The sequence below is a fragment of the Ambystoma mexicanum genome, chromosome 2q (genome assembly GCF_040938575.1).
Source record: "Ambystoma mexicanum isolate Mex_15411 chromosome 2q, UKY_AmexF1_1, whole genome shotgun sequence".
Classification (NCBI taxonomy): Eukaryota; Metazoa; Chordata; class Amphibia; order Caudata; family Ambystomatidae; genus Ambystoma; species Ambystoma mexicanum.
Window position 1 is genome coordinate 706,953,408 of NC_090924.1, and position 22,993 is coordinate 706,976,400.

At 44.6% G+C, this 22,993-nt stretch overlaps 1 protein-coding gene across 4 annotated transcripts in view; it reads left to right on the plus strand.

Annotated features, from left to right (window-relative positions):
• Positions 1–22,993, plus strand: part of ACTR3B (actin related protein 3B) — a 932,787-nt gene that overhangs the window by 235,774 nt on the left and 674,020 nt on the right. For all 4 annotated transcript variants that reach the window (XM_069647930.1, XM_069647932.1, XM_069647929.1 and 1 more), the window contains one exon: positions 19,920–20,015. In XM_069647930.1, the coding sequence (XP_069504031.1) occupies positions 19,920–20,015 (96 nt within the window). The remainder of the gene's footprint in view (positions 1–19,919; positions 20,016–22,993) is intronic.

Below are 22,993 nucleotides of genomic sequence, written 5' to 3' on the forward strand. Positions count from 1 at the left end.
CAATGGTATGAGGCGACCACCACCTGATACCTTTTTCCGTCAAACTTCAAGGCTGGTTACCGCCTAAGAACACAATACTACACAGCACACGGAAAAGAAACTGGAGAAACCTGGACCTGCATTCCTTAACAGAACTTCTGGAATGGACTCTTCAGAACACTGATGAGTTGAACAGACTGACCCGGGACTCAGGTGAAAAAATACTCAACACCTGGATCACAGAGGCCTTAGACCATCGATCTACTGCAGAACCCTTTAAAGCCACAGCCAAAAGGATGACAGCAAAATGGTTCACTCTAAGAGCTGAGACAAAACAAAAAAAAAGAAAACTGGAAAGAATATGGAGAAACCATTACAATCAACTGGACAGAATTAAATACTAAAGACAACTCAGAATATACAAATCAGCAGTCCTCAAATAATAAGTATTTTTGTAACAACACAGATCACATCTGTTCTGACCAAATGACGCAATGAATTGAAATCCAATTTGTTAAAATTTTCTCACAAATACCATTACGCAATTCGTACATAATTTTGCTTTCTTTTTGAATATTATTCTTTATTTTATTTTTTGTTGTTACTATTATATGACATAATTTGGTTTAATTTAGATTTGCCCTGATTTGATAAAGGCATAGTGTATGCCGAAACACGTGTTATCACAAAGGGCCAATTTAATTACACGATTATCACTTAACAATAAAATTCAAATTGGATCTAATTGTTTCTGCATCATATAGCTTCTTTGTGGTGCATGTATATGTGTGAGGCAATCCTATACTCAAATGTGATCCGGAGTAGAGGAACTCAAGTCTCTGTTTGCCTTTTCACACTTGCGACACTTCCACAAGACTTTAAAGAAAACAAAGGGTGCAAGGCCAAGGAGGTGATATCCCCAAATAAGTTCCTCATATGTTCTCAAATAATAAAAGCCTACTACGCCACAAGGCTCCTGTCGTCAACTAACCCACAAAAGGAATTCTTCAAAATTATCAAAGATATTAAATGGCCCCAACATGCAACAAAGGTGCCATCCCATCACAGACACTCTGCGTCAACATCACACCCACCTTCAAACAAAAACTGAAAAAATCTTACAGACCATTGAAGCAAACGGCACAACTATAAACTAACCCACAGAACCACCTCCAACAAGTGATGCACGAATCACAGCAAGACTCATCCGATTTGAACCAATATACAAAGACATTTTCTCCACACTAATAAAGGAGGCTTACCTCGCCAGATCCCCTAGCGACCATTGACCCTGACCATATACAGAGAAATCCTCATACACAACACCCCGGCATCACACTTCCGACTTATGAAGAACCTATCACTGAACACAGGAATGGTACCAAAATCATTCAAATCAGCATACATCAAACCTCTGATTAAAAACGAAAAATGCAGAAGACACCAGCAACTGCAGACCGATATCCAAACTGCTGTACCCGGCAGAAATATTGGAGAACCATGTACATAACATTCTACTCAACTACGCAGAAATTAACATATTACTCGACAACTCGCAAGTCGGCTTCAGATCAAGGAGAGGAACAGAAGCAGCACTGCTATCAATATCGGACAACAGCACCCCGATCTGCCCTCATACTTCAAGACATATCAGCAGCATTCGACGCAATCAGCCACACAATGCTAATCAAAAGACTTGAGGGAAACGTGTAAAAGGCTCTGCCTTAAAATGCCTGAAACACTTCCTCACAAATTTAACAGAAAGAACCTACCTACTGCCCTTCACATCAATGTCCAAAAACATCCCCTGCACAGTGTTTCAAGGCTCCAGCCTCTCCTCTTTCCTTTTCAACCTTTACCTGTCCCCCTTGATGGAAATAATCCAGAACCATGGACTGACTGACTTCAACTATGCAGACGATACACAACTGATCATCAAGATAGCCACAACTCAAGACCCAAGCGACATCCTCAACAAGTGCCTCACACACATATATAGATGGATGACAAATAACAATCTCTAAATTAAACCTGGACAAAATGGAAATAACCATCTCTTCCCCAGGGGACAGCACAACCAACTCACAGCTGGATTGGCACCAGTCATGGGAACTCAACCGGATACATGAAATGTGGTAAAAAACCTGGGAATACTAATGGACAATGCACTATCAATGGAACCACATGTCAACGGTATAACAAAGAAATGCTTCTTTCACCTAAGAATAATCAGAGGGATGCTGCCTTATCTCTCCTTCTCATACAGAGCCCTAGCAATCATCTACCTGGTTTTATAAAGAATAGACTATGCAAACAGCCTCGAGCTTAGAATGCCAGAACAACCAACCAAAAAACTCCAGCGCATCCAAAACACTGCTGTAAGGATACTGCTGAAACTAAACAGAAGAGACCACATCACACCAGTGATAAGAAGCCTACACTGGCTCCAAGCAAAAAAATGTATTAAGTTCAAAGCCCTCGGCATTGTTTCTAAATCATTACACGGACAAGGAGCTGAATTCATCCAGGCCAAAATCAACCTCTAACACCCAGGGAGGGACCTACGACCCAGCAACAATCTCAAATCGAAAGGAAACAATGAGAAAAAAATTCGAAGGAACAGCATTCCCACGCCTAACTGCCAATCTATGGAGCACAATGCCAAAGGAAATCAAGACAATGGAAGACCATCTCACATTTAGAAAATGACTGAAAACTTGGCTGTTCAACTACCAAGGACCGGCACCAGTGGGCACCCTCAACATCACAATAGGGACCGAAACTAAAACCACCAACTACTAACCTCCCGTTTCCGACTCCTCTCCAGCATACCCACACCTCACACGATCCTCTGAATCAGCATAGTCTCCACAGAAACACACAACTCTCCAATGAATCGCAAAAATGTCTGCCACAAACAAACACCCAATCACTGGACGTTACCCTTCTGGACACAATAGCCCCAGTGCACACAACTCAAACACACTTAGAAACCTGACCTGCACTAGACACCAGTTCATCTGGGTTCTGCAAGCGCCAACAGAAAAGCACAATTTCTAATCCTACCCCCGCTCCTCCCACTAACCTACCCTATCGTTTCTCTTACAGAACCACAAGAGTGCCTGCGGACCATACTAATGATAACTGTGTGTGGTACAAGACAAGTTCACATAACATAATTTAGAGGAGTTGTGGGGGTGGCCAGTGTATTGCCCATGGAAAAATTGGAGGGTACCATTGTATTGCTGCTGGATGAGCTCTGAGGTCATGCTTGGAAGAACTTTAAGAGCTTAAAACTCTAAAACGACACTTTTGAGCAGAGTTTAATTATGTGTAACCTGCATCAAAGATAATTAGTTACGCAGAAAATAACGTTTTTTTTCAAAATAGCTTTTGTGCAGATAATCTCTTATTGAATGTAAGAAGTGTGACGCACTGTGTCTTAAACACCCTGTTACTATGTAAAAGCTGCCCTTTTGTGATCAGCCATGTTTACAACTACGTGAGCAACAGAAAGTTCTGTGGTGGGCCTCTGCCTGTAAGCACATGGAAGAGAGAAACCATGCCAACAATACCCTCTTTCAAATATTTGCCCATAAAATATTTGCTTGCTATTCAGCATTATATAACACAATCATAATCAACACATTTCGTTTGAGAGCTTGTCCATGAAGCATATACATCCATTGATTATCACACCATATAAACAGACTTCTACTTGGCCGAACACCTTTTTTGATCTTAAAACATGTAAAATGTACACAAACTCATGCTTTCATGGTTTTTGAAACAAGTTGAGTACTAGAGTGGTATCTATTTGCAAAAGTTCATATATAATATAGTGTAACATTCTTGTAACATTTTATCAATTAATTCATCATCTCCAAATATATGAAACAAATACTTTCAATACGAACAACAGATTAAAACCAAATTAAATAGTTTTTCAGTCAAACAATATAGGGCCTCAATACAAGTATGCCGGTCCGGAAATAGCTTTGCTGTTATTTCTGTCCCTGCACCCTTTTCTGGACCGGTGTATTCCGATTCGCGATGCCGGTTTTACCGGCATAGCCAGGGAACTGCCGTGCCCGGCAACACCTTTGCCGGTATCAGCGTCGACACGTGCCAGCCGTGCTAGTGATACCGGCATGGCGTAAGTAAGGTCACATTAAGAGGTGCATGGACACGCAACCACCGGCATGTACATGCTGGTAATAACGGTTATAATGATGCCGTAAACACTGGCATAGCAGACCAGGTGCTCACAATCAGCACAGGTGGAGCCCATGGTCTGTGGCACAGCCCAAAAGGACCACTCCCAGACCCCTTCCAAATACACAATGCTACCATTAGCACTAGCAGTACTGGAGCTGGAGGACATGCCTGCAGAGCTACTCATTGAGAAGGCAGTGAGGCGGAGGACGCAGCGGAGGCGCATGAGGAGATGGAGAGCCATCATGGCACAGCATATACCCAATGTGCTGCCGGTTGTACCCCGCAGGCAGCCACCAATCCCTCGCCTAGGTTCCACCACATTCAATCTCACTGCCGCTCAGATCCACACCCTGTACCGGCCGGACAGGGACACCATCACCACTATAGTGGACATGATACATGACCGGTAAGCCTAATGAATATCTGGACAGCCACCCACCCCCCTTGCTGAAGTTAGTATCTGTGCTACACTTCCTTGCCAGAGGCATGTATCAGCATACAGTGGGTCAGCTGCATGGAATCTCCCAACCCTGTTTCTCCTGTGTGCTCTCCCGGGTGCTAGATGCACTCCTGTCCCACGTGCGTGACCACATCAGCTTCAGAGGAGGTGAATGCAACAGAAATTGCATTCCATGCACTTTCAGGCATGCCTAATGTAATAGGTGCGGTTGACTGCACACATGTGGAGCTGGTTGTCCGGCATGCTGAGGAGGTAGTGTACCGCAACAGGAAGCTGTACCATTCCCTCAACATACAGATGGTCTATAATGCCCGCCAAATAATCACACAATGCTACGCAAGATTCTCTGGCTCCACACATGACTCCATGGTCCTGCGCAACTCCACACTGCCCCACTACATGGCACAACACGCTGGACATCGTACCTGGCTGCTGGGAGAGTCTAACCACAAGGACATGAGGAGCGCTGAATTGGGGGGGGGCAGTAAACAGCATAGGCAACCTGGCTGCTGGGTGAGTCTAACCACAAGGCCATGAGGAGTGTTGAATTGGGGGAGGGGGCACTAAACAGTATAGGCAACCTGGCTGCTCGGTGAGTCTAACCACAAGGCCATGAGGAGTGTAGAATCGGCAGGGGGGCAGTAAACAGTATAGGCAACCTGGCTGCTGGGTGAATCTAACTACAAGGCCATGAGGAGTGTTGAATTGGGGGGAGGAGGCAGTAAACAGCATAGGCAACCTGTCTGCTGGGTGAGTCTAACCACAGGGCCATGAGGAATGTTGAATTGGTGGGGGCAGTAAACAGCATAGGCGACCTGGCTGCTGGGTGAGTCTAACCACAAGGCCATGAGGAGTATTGAATTGGGTGGTGCAGTAAACAGCATAGGCAACCTGGCTGCTGGGTGAGTCTATCCACAAGGCCATAAGGAGTGTTGAATTGGGGGAGGGGAGAAGCAGTAAACAGTATAGGCAACCTGGCTGCTGGGTGAGTCTAACCGCAAGGCCATGAGGAGTGTAAAACATAGCACAGCATGAGATGCATCAAGAGCGGATGTGCACACTGCATGCATTAATCCAGGATGACTCCATCTGCAATATCCCATAACCTTTACCAAGCATCTGTTTAAGTGCACTCAGGCTTGATAGGCCAACAAAAGGCAAAGGTAGATGAGGAATAAGACCAAGGAACCTTATCATCTGCAACCTGCACATGAAAAAACCTCACACATAGAACGGAACATGACCATACACAGCGTTGTGAGTGCATTGCACTTGCTAGCGTGTAGATGTAACTGAATGTGCTGCACAGTAGTAGCATGCCAAAGCGCAAGGCCTTCCCAGCTGTGTCTCCGTGCAGGTAACACATACAGTGCATACATTACTACATGTATTTGGACCTGCAGAAAACTCAAACCACATGTACCTGAATGTACCACATAATAGTGACAATGAATGGCATTCAAAAACACAGTAAAGTAAAAACACAAGTCATGATGGTCACAAGAGATAAAACTATCTGCCGCACTGAAATTATTTGAGACTGCACACATTTCACAGGTACACCTCCGGTCAGTACGCTTGTCATGACTCCTTAAGGGACACCTTCAAGTAGAATGTGTTTAGTCCAAATTTGCAAAATGAAACAATCCTTGACTACCACCAATACATGATCAAAACCTGGTGGCCTCACCCAATTAAGCTTTAAACATCCATGCAAACACCCACCCAGCCGTAATGCTATTGTGTAACCCTTTACCCCTCACACATACAACCAATCAATATGTGTCCTCGTCATATGTGTTACGATGCAGATGGATGTTTACTGTACATGAAGTCCTGTAGAAGGAGACTGCATACCGTGAATACCACTAAATAACACATGGAAATCATGTGAATATCTAAAGTCCCACTGTTTAGGCACAGTCCACTTTCATTGGTAACACATTAATGACATTTACAGCCATTGGTGTCAGTTGTACAGGATTTGTCAGAGGGCAGGTTGACAGTGAATGGTCCATGTGACAGCAACTGCACAACCCCCCCCACTTGCATCCGGCCTAAGTTCCCTCAGGGGTACATAGGAAATAACCCATGCCATGTAAAGTAATAAGTCCCTGTGCATGGTAGTCTTCTCAAATGAACACAGTACAGCCTGTGCCAACATGAAATGACCACAAAAATCACATGGACCCTTTCTCTTGCTCCAGTGCAGATGATGCCGGGTATCCCCTGATGGCCTGGCTTATGAGCCCCATCAGGCAACCCACAACAGGCACGAAGAGGCGTACAACCATGCACATGTACGCACTCGATGCACCATCGAGCAGACGTTTGGCCTGTTGAAGGCCAGGTTCCACTGCCTCAGCAGATCTGGGGGAGCCCTCATTTACGGCCCAGAGAAGGTGGGCAAAATTGTGCTGGTATGTGCCATATTGCACAACATGTGCATCCGGTGCATCGTCCCCCTGCCTGCCACTACAATCCCGTACTACTGACCCCACACCGCCTCCCTAACTATACCCTCCTCACAGGCACCGGAAAAATGACCTATTTATGCCCCCTTTTAGTAGGAGGGTGGGTGCCCCTCTGCCAGGCAATTGAGCCGCTGGGAACAATGCACAGGTCTGCTTTGCATAGTACTCGTGGGTGTTGTGCTCGAGGATGGGGCCAGTGGCATGTTAATGTGGTGTTGTTCGCCAATTGCCTGAACCAACACGTGGATTGACTCCACCAGGGATGAGAGGGTACCATTGCCCTCCCTAACATGCCTCGCCAGGTGGTACACCTGCCTCCGTGGCTCTGCCCAGCATTTGTGCTGTGCCCGTATCATCTGGCACATGAGTTGTGCCTCAGCAAGGTATTGCTGCACCATTGCGTGCATTGCCTGCTGTTATTCCTCCATCCTGGTGAGGGGCCCCTCAATGTCACATACATTACGTAGTCCAGGTTGTGGTATGGGTGGTGGGCTCTGAGGGCCCATGGGACTGAATTCAGCACCATCCCCACAGCTAGGGTCACTGTGTATGTCATGCACACTGCCCTCCCCAATGCTGTCGGCTCCAAACCCTTGTGGTAGTGGTGCAGGTTCATCCTGCTGGCGGGGGGCTGGGCAACAGGTTCATCCTGCTGGTGGGGGGCCCGGGCAACCTGTTCATCCTGCTGGTGGGGGGCCGGGGAAAAAGGTTATTCCTGCTGGTGGGGGGCCGGGGAAACAGGTTCATCCTGCTGGCGGGGGGCTGGCACAACAGATTCATCCTGCCGGCAGAGCTGCGTGGCTGCAGATGCCTCTTACTGGCAGGGCTGCTTGGCTGCAGGTGCCTCCTGCTGTTGGGGCTGCTTGGCTGCAGGTGCCTCCTGCTGGTGAGGGGGCTGGCCCAAAGATTTTGTTGCACGCTCCGGTCTGGTGGTGGATGTGCTGGTATCCTGGCTTGAGGTGGTGGTTTCCCTGTGGCGGGGCCATGCCCTGGTGCCCCTGGGTGTGGTCACCTGTTCCCCGTCATTGTCAGATGGTGTGCCTGTGGGGGACAGTGAGGCATGGCATCAGTAATGGGTGTGGATCCATCAGACAGACATCAATGCTAGTACTTTCAGAATCATGTGCATTGTCATGGACATGGTGGAGGGCATGGTGCACACATGCATGTGTGCGGGATGCAGTGTGGGTGCATGTTTGGTGTGCGGCCATGGTGTGTGCAGTGTCTTTTGACTGGGGTAATGGTGTTTACCAGTTTGGATGTTATTGGCATGCCACACAAGCTTTGTGACATGTTGTGTTTGATTGTGAAACGGAAGTGTTTCACTTGTGACTGCTGCCTATGGATGTTGCAGCATTGATGGTGATTCAGCGTGATGGGACATGGTGGGTGTGACAAGTGTGCCACATTTGTCATTGATGTGTGCATCTTGTCATGACGTGGCTTTGGGCATGTGGTAGCACAGCAGTGATGACAGCAGTTGGGCATTGTCTGTGTGCATGCAGATGCTACTTGTGTGGCCAATACAGGGGACATGTGGGATGTGTCAGTGGTGTTTGTTTTCGGGTTGCAGGCAAGTACATTGTGCATGTGTACAACGAGGATGATGGTAGGTGGAATGGCAGCAGGGATCAGGTTCCACAAATTTGACATATTGACCTAGCCATTTGCATTGGGGATATAAGGTGTGTGATGTGACTTTGGGTTTACGGGGATTCACCGGCATCATCAGATGTCACATCTCCCGCCTCCGCATCTCCAACTCCCTCTATCGCCTCCATGTGCATGATGGTGCTGCACGTTGCCTCCCACGCCTGCAGTTTGATAGGGGATGGTGGTCCCCCTCCATGCCCAGGCTGCGCTGTGCGGCAAGGATGTTGCACACATGGAGAAGTAGGTCGTCCCACCTCTTCTTGCAGTCTCGCAGTCTCGCACAGTTCGGGGTGTTGTCCCTACCTCTGAAACTTTACGGGTAACCTCCTCCCATATAGCCTTCTTAGGGATTTGCATTTGGCATTGCATATCGGTGCAAAACACTTCATCTGAGTGCTCAACAAGGGTGTCGGCAAGCATGTTAAGTTCAAGTTCACTGAACCTTGGCTTGTGTCGACATACTGCAGGTTGCCTTGTGGACATGTCTCTTGGTGTTGGTAGCTGCTCAGGTTTTCACTCACACTCCTGTGCACTGAGGATTGCAATGGATTGTGTTTTGTTATGGCCGCCGGTATATTTCCTGTTCCGGAGATGATGTTATTTCCAGTAACGGTAATACCGGTACCGGAGTCAGAGTCAGCGAGGATGCCGGTATAGGGGATTTTGGGGCCATTAGAGGCATGCCAGAGCTACTGTTTCCAGCATGCCAGAATGCGCATGCACCCTGACTCGGAATCTACCATTGATTCCGGCAGCATTGCTACATGAACACGGTAGCACCGGCATGGCAGTAATTTCGTTTTTATACCGGCAAACTCGTAATTTATTTATTTTATTTTTTACATTTATAAAGCGCTCACACAGCCCGCAGGCATCGAGGCGCTGTTACAGGAATTGTTTGTTTTTCTTAGTTGCGTAATTGTGTTTTTTTTTTTCTTAGTTACGTATTTATAACGCGCTTAAACACCCAGAGGTTTCTAAGCACGGACCCGGGGATCGAACCTGTTGTTGCTTCTTGTCGTCTTGCTTCCAAGACGCGCACGCTGCCGCTGAGCTATCCTCCCGGGACAATTGTAATGAATGAGGCCCATACTCTTGAAACTGAGCCCATTCTAATCCTCAGAGCTCTATACTGCTATTATTTTGAAAATAATTTGCCACTTTAGCAACCACATCATCTCAATAGTTAGGTTTGCCAAATATTTGTGCCTCAGATAATTTCTTCATCTTAAAGTTATTGAGGCACAATTTCTAGATCAGTTTATGAATATGGTTAAGTTATGGACAAAAAAACAAAGTGTTGAGCTGTCTCTTTCTCACATTTATCTGAGACATCATTGTTCAAGATATTTAAAGTTGCTTCTACCAGTAGGATCCTCAAATGGAACGTAGTAAACAAAGTCCTTGCATTTGAAGAAACTATGTCATCTAGCTAGCTATTATATCCTATGTTCACCTTCACCTTCCGGTAAGACCTCAGGACTGAACTTCTCAATTTATGTACTTAGAGGTTTTATTGCAGCCTAATATTATAGCTGTGGTTTACCAATAAAAAAACAAATCTTTGTTGATGTATGCTGGATTGCTCCAAAGATTGGACTACTTGACACTCTGGAGAACCGACCACATGTGGGCAAACCAGGATAATTTGCCACTGCCCTCCTGGGAAAGGAAATAATATAGCATGACATCTGTTTAATTTTGGGGCATACAAGAGCTTCAGTCTGGATTTTACTAGCTTTAGTGCTAGCAGATCCTCAAAACTAGACCAATCAGGTTCACAATTAGTGGCATGAGTTGGTGCCCGTTCATGGCATACCCAGCAGCTGTTTTATAAATCTACTCTCAGCTACTATCAATGACTTGACATAGCAATGACCCCAGATTGTAGCTCTGGTAGCTCGTTGAGCTTTCAACCGGTATATTTGCAATGCTGGAGCCACCGACCGATTACCTTGTTTCCTTACAAAAATGTCTATAGCACTAACAAGCAATCTTGGTTTTCGACTTGTATATACTATATCCCTTTGGCTGAGAAACAGAAACGTATGTAATAATAACATTTTACTTACTCCAAGGTATAGCCATTGTTGTACAAAATTAATTTTCTTTTTTGGGCCTCTTGTTCCTTGTGAAAGATATCACCTTTGTCTTGCTGTAGTTAATCTACAATCCCTTTTGTTTGCACATATTTCCAAATAACTTAAGATGCTTCTTTAAACCACTCTGGGTTTTGGAGATTACCACAGCATTGTCTACAACTAGAAGTTAACGTTAACCTGTATGATTTCTATTTAATAATAGTGCGTCAGTTGGTAAAGATACAATTGCCTCTGTGATAGCATTAATGTATAATGAAAAAAAGTCTGGGGCAAGAACACAACCTTGTCAAACACCCTTTTCTATGTTAAAAGCTGGGGCGCATTCGCTTTTCAGTTCCATCTATCACTTGCATAATTATTTGAATGTAACACCTTCATTAAATCAAATATCTCACTTGGAATCTTCATTGATACCATTGCCATCCACAATGTTTCCTGGGCACTGCATCAAACCCATATCTTAAATCTGAAAAGGCCATGTAGAAAGATTTATTTTAGGAAAACATATTTTTACATTACAATAAAAAATGTAAAAAATGGCCCTATGTACCTAGGCCATTCTGAAGACCCACTTGAAGAGGAGAGATGATAACATTAGATGTCATCCAAGCTTCTTACCAAGTATATGTTCCCCATAGATTTTCAACTTGTATCAATCAATGAGAATGGATGATAATTATGAGGGGAATTTGTACTACCTTTGTGACTGGACATAAGTATTGCTGACTGCCAAGTGCTAGGGACCTCTGCTTGATTATACGTCATTAAATAATGATGTCAAGTAAAGTTCTCAGATCATGGGTTCATCCTTATAAAAGTCCTCTGGTATAATATTGGGTCCGGAGCTTTGTTCGAGGTCTGGCCACGTATGGCCTCCTTGACCTCACTAAACAAGAAAATGAGGGTAATGTCACTTCAGGTGCCATTATCAACCTGTTAGGTTGTAGAATAATTTGCTTTAGTGCTATCGTACAAAGATCTAAAGTGGCTCACTCATTCTGCAGGAGAGATATGGGTCTCAAAGGAATCCTCCTCCTTGGCACTATCCCTCAAAACTATCTTCCAAAATGCATGTGAATCATTCCTTTCACATGCTGTCACCAGGGCTTTACATTTATCATTAATACATGTTTTATTCTTCTTCATGAATACATTCTTATATTACATTCATGCAATACAAATGTTCGTTCTATAAGCACCTCCTTATGTTTTTGGTATATAAAGGAGTTTGTGACCTGCCAAATCATGTGCCTTTCTTTGCAGTAGTTCCTGTACGTTTATCAACTGGTTTTGAAAGTGATGAGCTCACTCTTTCTACAATCAGGAATCTGGAAAGGAGTCTCAGATATATCTGCCATCCTTGAGTGAGGAGTGGCTAGTTTCTATTTTAGCACAAGTATCAACGTTAGTATTGGTATCTCCTCGTCTTTATTCAAAAGATGCCATTGTATCCTCTTACTGATGTATTGCTATTGTTGAGGCTCAGAGGTCAAGTTGTACCACCGGTGCCCCGATCGCCGAGCTTCAAATAATAAACCCGTCTTTTTTGGGTTAAGATCGTCTTCAACACTGTCTATAATCTCAATATTATGAACTCCTTTCCAACAACAAACATTTATGAAAATAAAATCAATGGGCCTCATTACAAGTTTGCCGGTCCGGAAACAACGGTACCAGTAAGCTTGTTGATACCGTTGTTTCCGGACCGGCAAACTACGAGTTCTGCAAGTGGGTGCCTTTCAGCCTGCCAGGTCTGACCTGGCGGGCGGAACAGCACCCGCTCGCAGACCTTAACGGATGCAACAGCACCATTCATGAATGGTGCCAGTGCATATGTCCTCCCCATTCCCATTGAGTGCAATGGGACTCAAATGGGAATGGGGAGTAATATTTTCTGACGCCCGGGAATGGGCATTTACCGGGTTCACTGGGGCTGTAATGCCCCAGTAATTGCCCATTCCCGAGCGGTGGAAAATTCATGACTCCGGTGGCAACTGTGCCGGTATTTACCTGCACGGCTACCACCAGAGTCATAATGAAGCCCAATGTATGAGATGTGCCCACCCCAGCCAGAGGTTGCTCTTGTTGGTCATGCTGGCTCATCAGTTACATGCTCTTAATCCCATACAAAGCCCTAAGTGAGCTAGCTCAAATGTGAAATGATGTACTCTCTTGTGTTTAGAGTGATTAAGAGGTGATAAACCGCAGAGTATCTTGTAACAAATCTAAAGGTTCATAGTACAGATTCAGGTCACCTACTCAAAATGTGAATACTTGTCTCTTATGTAGATATTCTGAATCCCACTTCAACATCAAATGCTCTATTGTATTCAGCCTATCCTATTAGAAATGTTAACCAATAAAATGGAAATATCTATATTAATTGCTATAAAAACTGCCTGAATGTCAACAGAATAAATGAGTAGAGGTGAACAGCTAGAGTAAATATCTGTATTAATCCTTGTGGTTAGAACAAAAAAGTTCCCAAAATTAGGGCAGTCCTGTCCCCTGCACTGTATCCAGGGGAAACAATACTAATATTCTAATAGTATATCTTTAAATGGTAAATCAAACAATTGTAGTAATATTTTTGGGCTGAACTGTCTCTGACAAAATATCCACACTTAATAAAACTCGTAAGGTTCTTCTATATATATCAAATCCATATATATTTATTTAAGAAGAAAACCTAACGCGTTTCTAGATACAAATCTCTTCTTCAGGGGTATACATCTTTATATTATCTGTGAATGACAAAGAGTAATTGTAAATATTTATAGTTTTTTCCAGTAAAAATATTTTACATGATAATCAAATAAAAGAAAACATGAGTTTGATCATTCACCTCATGGTCTTGAGATAGTAAATCAAGATCAAATCCTGGCACCAGATTCTTTTACAAATCCTTAGAAGTTGAGATCAGGATCTCCACATGGTGTCTCTCACGTTTTGGTCTTTGAAATGTCATGCATTATTAGAATGATTTAAGTGAGGTCATGTCTCCTCCTTTCTATAGCTCTACCATAGACAACAGGAAAGAATCTGGCGTCAGGATTTGTTCCTCATTTACTATCTCAAGACCACGAGATGAATAATAATTACGATTACTCTTTGTCATTCACAGATATTTTAAAGATGTATACCCCTGAAGAAGAGATTTGCATATTGAAACGTTGGATTTTCTTGTTAAATAAATAAATATGGATTTGATGTATATAGAAGAACCTTATGAGGGTTCTTAAGTGTGGATATTTTGTCGAAGACAATTCAGCCCAGAAATATTACTACACTGTTTTGATTGACCATTTAAAGATATAGGGCCTCATTAGGAGTACGGCGGTAGGGGGTTAACTGCACCGGTAAGGATGCCGGTGTGTTAACCCCCTACTGCCGTGTTCCAAGGTCCCTTAGCGGGTCCGACTAAGGCCTGCTATTTGCAGGCCCGTTGTTAGCTCCTTCCCTGTTCCCATTGAGCCCTATGGAGGCTCGAATGGGAATGGCGAATGGTTTTCAGAATGGGGATTTACCGGATCCTCCAAGGTTGGAATGACCCGGTAAGTCCCCATTCTGACTACCCGGACCCGGACATGGGTTTGGAGGCAGCCATGGCTCTAAAAGCACCATGGCTACCTCCAAACTCGTAATGAGGCCCATAATATTAGAATATTAGGCTTTTCAGTCCTGGAGAGTGTGCAGGGGATGGAAGTTACCTCATTTTGGGAACTTAGCTTTTCTGTTCTTTATGTGGGTGGTCTATGTGCCAGGGCTAGGATTTCTCCCCCGCACCTGAAGTTTCATGAATTTCCTTTATCAAGTTAATTTCTAATTGGATTGATGACACACAAATTATCTAAGGTGTGCATGGGGTGTTTCTTCTTTGGCCTTAATCCTTGTGGCTAACACGTCCCTTTGTTGGCCACATCTTTCTCTCTGTTCTAGAATAGAGAAGCAAGTATAACCCGTTGTCACATTCTCATTTAAAGCCCATGGCCCTCATTAGGACCTTGGCGGAGGACCATGGCGCTATTAGCACCATGGTCCATGGCGCTAAGCTGCCAACTCCGCCATGGGGGTTGGCGGACTTACCGCCCCATTCCGACCTTGGCGTGGCGGTAAGTCCCCAATCCCCATTTACCCTTCCCCATTCCCATTTTTGCCCCATAGGGTATAATGGGAGTGGGGAAGGCGTTAATTACGCCACCGTAAATTACGGTGGCGTAATTAACAACAAGGTCCCTTAGCGCCATGGATTTTAACGCCTGCTAAAAGCAGGCGTTAAAATCACCATGGCGCTAAGGGAACTCGTACTCAGGCGGTAAGGGGCGCCATGGTTTACGCCGGCGTAAACCCCTTACCGCCTGGGTCCTAATGAGGGCCCATGTCTCTTGGAAGCATGCTATGTCCTGGTTTCCAATAAACCACAACTAGTGTTCATCCTCAAGCGTTGATCGCAAACCCAAATTTTTCACATTAACATAGGCATTTCTTTATCTGAATTCCTATGAGCGGCTCCATAAGCTCTCTTTCCATCAACACAACATGAGAGACAGCCTGTCAATCCACAGTACTAATTTCATGTATTATTCATCAGCTGCCAATGGATGCGCCTCCACCACTTGGTTATTTATTATTTGTGGGTGAATACATCCATTTATTTCAGTTTCCAGACAGTGGCAGTGCGCTCAAATATAATATATTTGTGTGCGTTGTAATTCCTGTGGTTAATGGTTTTCTTTGCGGTAAATTACATAATGAGGGGTGAAAGGTTTTTGTTGTATTTCTGAACCTATTTGGGGTAAGGTTCTATGATCAATTGATAACAAACCTTTCAATAGCCACAAGTGATTTAGCATTCACATTTTGCATTTCAAGGTTGAATTGATTAGCGGACTTGAAGGTGTGGTATTGCATAATTTTTTTAATCAACTGCTCTGTATTATGGCTGTGTTTTTTAAGACCACTTGAGGAAAGTGCATTAAAAGTCAGGTAGATGCTAGCGGTTATACTATTTTGATCAGGTGGTCTCCCACCTTGTGTACCTGACATTAGTTCACCGTTTGGGATTTTCTGGGGGTACACACTGGACGCTGGATGCTGATTGACAGCCTCTTTCTACCCAAACAGCTCTGAAGTAATTTTCAGTAATCCGTCATCTTTTACCGCTACTAAGTAATTTCTTAGGTCGTTAACACTACTTACAAGTGCCTCGGTTGTAGGCTGCATCGAAATTGCCTTCAGCATAGTCCAGATGAATCAATGAATTTTCACTTCTGATCATTCTTAATTGGCTCTACCAACCCTTTAACTGCTACAACTGCATCGAATATTTAAGTTAACGAGTGCATATGCTTTTCACTCGACTCAGGGAGAGACGCCTGCTGCGCATTTGTAACAGTGTAGGGAGGTAGCTTAGGGCTCTTCTCTTGCATTCACCTAATATTAGGCTGTGTTCCTAATTCGACGTGCGACTTTCTTCTCGTTGTTGCTAATTTACCATTCACAGTGTTCCCGCCATACAATGAGCCTTCTTACGTTGGCATGGTCTCTGTGGGTGTAAGGGTTTGTTTCCATGCCTTCACCTCCTTATCTCCCTTCAGCTCCAAAGCAACTTGTGCCTCAGCCAATGATGCAAACCTATTGCTAAGTGTGAGCGCCTAATCAACTACAACATGCACATTTCCCCCTCCTTGTCTTCCACTTCCTCTTGTTCAAAGCATCCACACTTGGCTGCTTGACTATCCATATTGCTGTCAATATGACTTTCCGCGTGCCATGGATCAAGTCCCTTTGCTCTCTCTGGTGATATCAAATTTGGAAGTTCATCACAGGCATATACTTCAGCTGGTATTTTATGATGTATGTCGTCTTCCTGATGTTTCTCCCTTGGATATTCATTTTGGGCAAATGGATCTTCTGGAGTTTTTTGCCGTTCAGCCAACCAATTCTGCAGGCCCACTTCAAACTTTATTTTGTTTTTGGCTGTGTATGGGTGCATACGAAGGATACTGACACACAGGTGGCATGTTTGGGGCTAAATACTTTTATTAAACAAAAAAGCAAGAGAAAACCTAGCTATCCCTAGTCCTAAGAGGGGTTTCCCTGCCTCCACTAAAGATAAGGTGTCTGTCAGGATGTCTGTCAACTCAAAAGTGTCCACCATATTGTGTCAAGAAAACCTTACTTCTGTCCCTTACACTAGAAACTAAAGAATAAGGCAATAATGTTCCGGTCCCAGGAGAATTACTCCCTTCTCCTGGGTTATGTTCTTGGTTTGTTGATACAATTCCCAAATCTTATATGTCTTGTGTTTCACACGCTCTTTGGGGGAGAGGCTCCCTACCCCTGATAGTAACGTGCCAAACAATACTTTGTTAAAGTACCAAACAATACGTTCTTGTTGGGCCAGTATAATGTCTCCCTTCTCCTGACGTCCAGTCTCAGATAGCCTGGGGAATGAAACCCTTCGCCAGGCCTTTTTGGACCTTACTGTCGGTCCTTAATGTCTCACAAATTGTTAGGGGGAATGGTTCCCTTCCCCTGACAGTAAAGTTCCTTAAAACCAGGGCAATGACTACCTTCCCCTTGTCTTCTTTTCATTAGTCTTTACATTTACAACACCTAATTCTGAGTGTTAGGAGGGTCAGCACCCTTGGCTTCTCGTCTTCTTTGATCTGGCCCACTTAGTTCACTTCTCTGCCAAGTATTGCCATGAGGAAGATGACTCATGTCACTTTCTTGCTCCCAGGCCTGGTGACTCTTCTTCTTTGGACTGGCCCGTTTGGTTCACTCCCCTGCCAAGTACTGCCATGAGGAAGATGATTTGTATGCCGTTTAGGGTCTCTGACCCTCCTTTGGCTGGCATTGGGTTTATCCCTGCTACTGTTGTGAGGAACTCTCCCTCTCAAGTTCTCTTCGTGGTGCTAAGGGTTCTCAACCCTTTCCTGGTGGTCAACGGGCTTCGTTCCACCACTACAATGAGGAGGAGGTTTGTAGGATTTCTGCCCCTGCTGTGCCACCCAAGCGTTATGGTTGCATAGAGTACTAGGGACAACTGCATGCGCCCTCTTGGTAAGCCACCCAGCATCCGCTCCAGGTATCCTGTGTCACCCTTTAACTTGTTTGGGGTTTCAACACGTTGCTGGGGCTTCCTGGAATTGTGTTCCTTCATTTCATCTTCTCCGGCATCTTGATTTCCCTGTGGCTGTGCGACAGCGTTCATGTCTGCCTTGCATTTTCCAACCTCCTCTCGACACTTTTGGGCACCGGTCTGCTCCTGCAGACCTTACAATCAATAGATGTGGCAAACTGCCAGCGTTCTTGGAACTCTCTCCCTCAGGATCAGTTACTCAGGTTTGTAACTCTAGCGTTCAGTGTGCAGCACACCTGCAGTCTTCCCCGGCTGCCTGGGACCAAGTGTTTAGTCCATTGTCAATTTTTATACAAAGTTGCCAGCAGTATCTGGGCCCATTGTAAGATCTTCATCTCTTGCACAGGTTTCATCTTCATTGCTCTGCGGGGCCGACTAGTCCCAGTACTTGGATTTCCTAGGTTTCTGTTGTTCTTCTTCATCTCAGTACTTTCAGGAACCCTGAGGTACTCTACTTTATAGCAGTACATGGATCTACTGTCAGCAGTGCATGAATTCTTACACTTATGAAGTTACAAATGCAACCAAACAAAAACAATACTTGTAAATAATTCATATAGCAGTTTCTTATAACCCCAAAACACCCTGGTGTGCTACGTATATCCAAAATCTGATATTTATGCTTAGTCAACATGTTCTTCACAATTTTAACACTCTATGTTATGCTGTATGGAGCAGGTGATTCCTACATTTCTTGACACATAGTTTTCTATGTTGTGTGTAATTCCCAACATACGTAGGTTTCTGTCTGTAATGGTCTTAAATACTAGACGTTCTACAGGGGGTAGAAGGATCTAGGGTTCACATGAAACTTGGATTGTGTTGGCAATTCGCTGATATCCAAACATCTGGAATGTAATATATGGATATGTCAATTACCGATCCACACTTCTCATATCAGAAGGAACGTTATACTTATTCTATGCGCATAATAGAGGGGTAGTTATACCACTTACACAAAGGAGATAGGGAAAATCCCCTCTCCATATATTCCATTGTATTCATTCTATATTCATTTTCTTTCAATCTACTCTACACCACCACTGCTGCTGTTTTTCTATCTCCCACCTTCACTCTTTTTTCTTCCTCGTCCACCCCTTACTTGTCCTGTCTCTGCCTTTCCTCCTCACCACTTCACCACATTCTAAATTGCATCTCGCTCGCTTTACTTTTAAATCCCACATCTCCTCACAGTCGATCATTGCATGGAATTGGGCTTAGGAGCTCTAATATCTCGATTGTTTTCATGTGTTTTCTGTGCACATGAACTAGAAATTCACTAGCTGCCATTAATAAGCTCACGGTTGGCACCGCAGCTTCGTCAGTCACAATTATTTTAGATCCGGCCTCCATCTTCAGGTGGCGGATGTTACAGCGTGCTGTGAGGAATGGGAGCTCCAGGCATTCATTATCATGTAAGGTTTTAGGTTCCTCTACTGTCTGGGTTCATCTGAGTGGGGTCCTGTGAGTTCTGCAAACAGCTGAGAGGGATGCACTTGCAGACTGTTGCTGGCATGGAACCAGCCTTTCCTCTTTGTAGATATAGGTTCGTAGATAGCTGGTGTTTTGTCGCTGCAGACCATGTGGTTTTTAGCCCTCACTCTGCTGTGTCCTGCATAAGATACCTTCCTCTTCTGCTGAGGGATGTTCTGGCCACTACTGCTAATCAAACTAAAAAAGCTTGGGTGGATAGGGGAGCTTGCGAGATTTACCATAAACCACCTCTGGTGCCTGCATAATGCAATGAGTGCTGGTCCTTGGCCCCAAAGGTTGTCCCCAGCCCCATCTGCTAGTCTCAAACATGGGTCTTCGTCACACACCCTACCCTAATTTATAGAAGTGTACGTTTATTTGTGATGAAGTAACATTTTGCTTCTTTTTTGCAGACTGAGCCGCCATTGAATACTCCTGAAAACAGAGAGTACCTTGCAGAAATCATGTTTGAGTCATTCAACATACCGGGGCTTTACATTGCTGTACAGGTAAAGGAATACAATCTATATATCCATATCTAGCATGCTGCAATCTGCAACCAAATGTACTATGTACACCAATATTCAGAGTGGTGTGTATGCAACTTTGTTTTTTCACAAGTTCAGAAAGAAAGCAGCAAGAGCACTTTACTAAACATTCCAACCGACACCCTCTTGCTGCGAATCCCTGGGTACTCGGACCCACTTTTGTATCAGGGTCTGGCATATTGCCAGAGGATTTTCATGGTGATCCGTATTTTACAGAGGTGGATCAATGGTTGTCGCCATATTGCAGAAGCCCTTGAGAAGCAGCTCTGGTTAGGGCTGCTCCACATCAGTTTGCACATGCCTGAGTACAATTCTCGTTTCATCTCCGATGTGCAGAAAGGCTACTCAGAAGATACAAAACATTTCTTAATCCCCCTTCCGGAGAGATCCCAGGTCCCCTGCCCCACCGTCTGCCATTAGTTTCAGCTTGATTGTCTGATCCTCAGCCTTGTCATCGGCATGACCATAAGCCAGCATTTGGGAGAAGCCACTGACAGACAGCCATATGCAGGAGTTGGGCGGGGGGGGGGTGTGATACAGGAAGAAAACATGGAAATAATGTTTGCACTTTTTTCCCCTACATCTTTTGGCAACCAATGAATAAAAATGCATTGCAAAATATCTTCTTGCATTTCTCCAACCTTTTGGATTGGGAAAAAATGACTTCTGACTGTTAGGCAGAATCCTGTGCAGTTTCCTTAGGGAGCACTACAGAAGATTAAGACTACAGGTATGAGCAATAAATCTCCTTTGGTATCAGTCTGTACCACAAAGATTTAGTTGGTAGCTGTGGCTGAGCAGTCAGACTTATCTCAAGAGGGAGATGAGCAGTATTCAGGGTTTACACCATAGGACTACCATACAGTGGTACAAGGAAACACTGACCAAAGCTTTGTATGAAAAAGAATATATATATTTATTTTACACACTTCTAGTTCAACACATAAATCACAGTTATTAAAGCAAGTTAAAATCAGTCAAGAAAAGTATACACAACTCCCTAGTTAAATTGTAGACAAGTTTGAGCAAGAGTGAAAACTGAGCAAACCGGCACAGTGAAAACCAAACACAAATGGCACTCTAGCAATTTCTCACAAGGGTGGGAAAAAACAAGATTTACAGAAATACACTCTTAGGCACCCTAGCAACACTTCCCAATAATTTTGTGAACAAGCTTAGACAAGGTAGTACTTTAGCATGTATAATACTTAGGTGAAAACCGAGCAAAATGGGACTTCACAAGTTTAAAAAGTGGGAAAGAAAAGGTGGTTATAAGAGTTGGGTGCACCAACACATTTCTAGGAGAGAAGCAATCTAGAGAAGGCAGTTGTAACAAATTCAGCCAGTGTCAATAGGCCTGTGCCAGAGTCAGTGGTACAGGGCAAAGAGCCCAGGAGCAAAAATGTTCTTGTAGCTGCAGTCAAGTCTTTGTTAAACGATTCGAAAAGGTGGTTGCAGAAGGTGAAAGACAAGGTTAGAGGATATGGGCGGCCAACCCAACAGGTAGATAAAGGATTTAAAACACCTTTAGCGTTACCAAACAAAAAGGGAGGCCTGGCGGAACAAAGTACCTCAATATGAAGAAGAGGCTCCTGCGGTGGCGGTTGTTCCTGGCAGTTCCTGCAGTTCGGGGGATCCAGCAGAGGAAGAGGGACTCTCGACGTGGAGGAAGGTTCGAGTTACTGCACTGCCCAGGGATGAAACCAGCCGCGGTGCTGCCAAACGAAATAAAAGGTATGCTCCTTTAAATCGCGGTCCGGGTGGACGAGTCCCTGGCTTTCCGGGCTCCAAGTGCAGGGCACTGGCGATTCGACCAAGGCAAGTCCTGGAAGGCGATTGGCAAACTGGTTGGCCCCACCAGCTCAAGGGAAGAAGGCTCTTGCAGATGAAGATTTCTCTCGTCGTGTGGAGAAAAGCGGTGAGACGCTGCAGCACGGCTTCACCAGTGGTTCAGTTGGTGCAGATGTCTTTGCCTTCTCTCCTCTTTGGCTTCTTAGTTCCAGTGGCGACGTCTTGCTCTTCCAGTCCTCAGGACCCTGCTTTTATGCAAAAAAGATCCCCATTCATAAAGCCTAACTGTCACTCACACAGTGGAGTGGTTATCCTGGCGGGAGACCCTCCAGCCTATCAGGGCAGAGTGCGACATGGGTTGCTGAGGCAACCGTGTCCAGGGGTCCTTCTCCTCCTCCCACACAATGGATCCACCCTAGACTCAGTGGCACCGAAAGGAGGGCTTTTTGGCAGAAGCCGGCCAAAAGGACGAACAAAGGATCCCCAACCTGGGTTAGGATTTTAGAGTAAGACACGAGAAAGAATTTATATAAAAGTTCTGGCAAATAAAACCTACCGGAGTAAAGGTAATATAAAAATAAACCGGCGGTATGTTAGAGGCTGTCAGTAAATGTGGTAGCCTCGAACAATGGGAAAATCCCATAGGGAAATATTTGCGGTCGAATATTTTTAGTAGTAACAACTGCCACCAGCCAGAAAATTTTGAGAGAGAGACTGTACGGTACCCTCTCGAAAATGAACATAAGGGAAATCTATTAACCCTTGCCAGTACCTCCATAGTAAGATGGGGTGTACTGGTTTTGTTCATACAGAATTACTAGTAAAGTCAATGGGGACTTTACATGCCCTGGGAGACAGTAGTCAGTCCCAGGGTATGGAGTCTATGTTTGGGGGTCGCTACGACACCCCTGTGTTACTGCACGGAGGGTGCTGTGTAACACATGTGTATAAAGATGGTTCCTATGGGGGTGAGATAAACCCCATAGACATTAAACACAAAAAAATAGCCTAGAACACACATAGCAAACATGCCTAAGAGTGGGAAAAAGAGTCTCACTCTTAGCAGGAGAAAAAAACAAACCCTTCAAATCCAGCAAAGGTGCTGGGGGACTCTATAGGTAAGGGAAATTAGCCATAGAATGAGAATT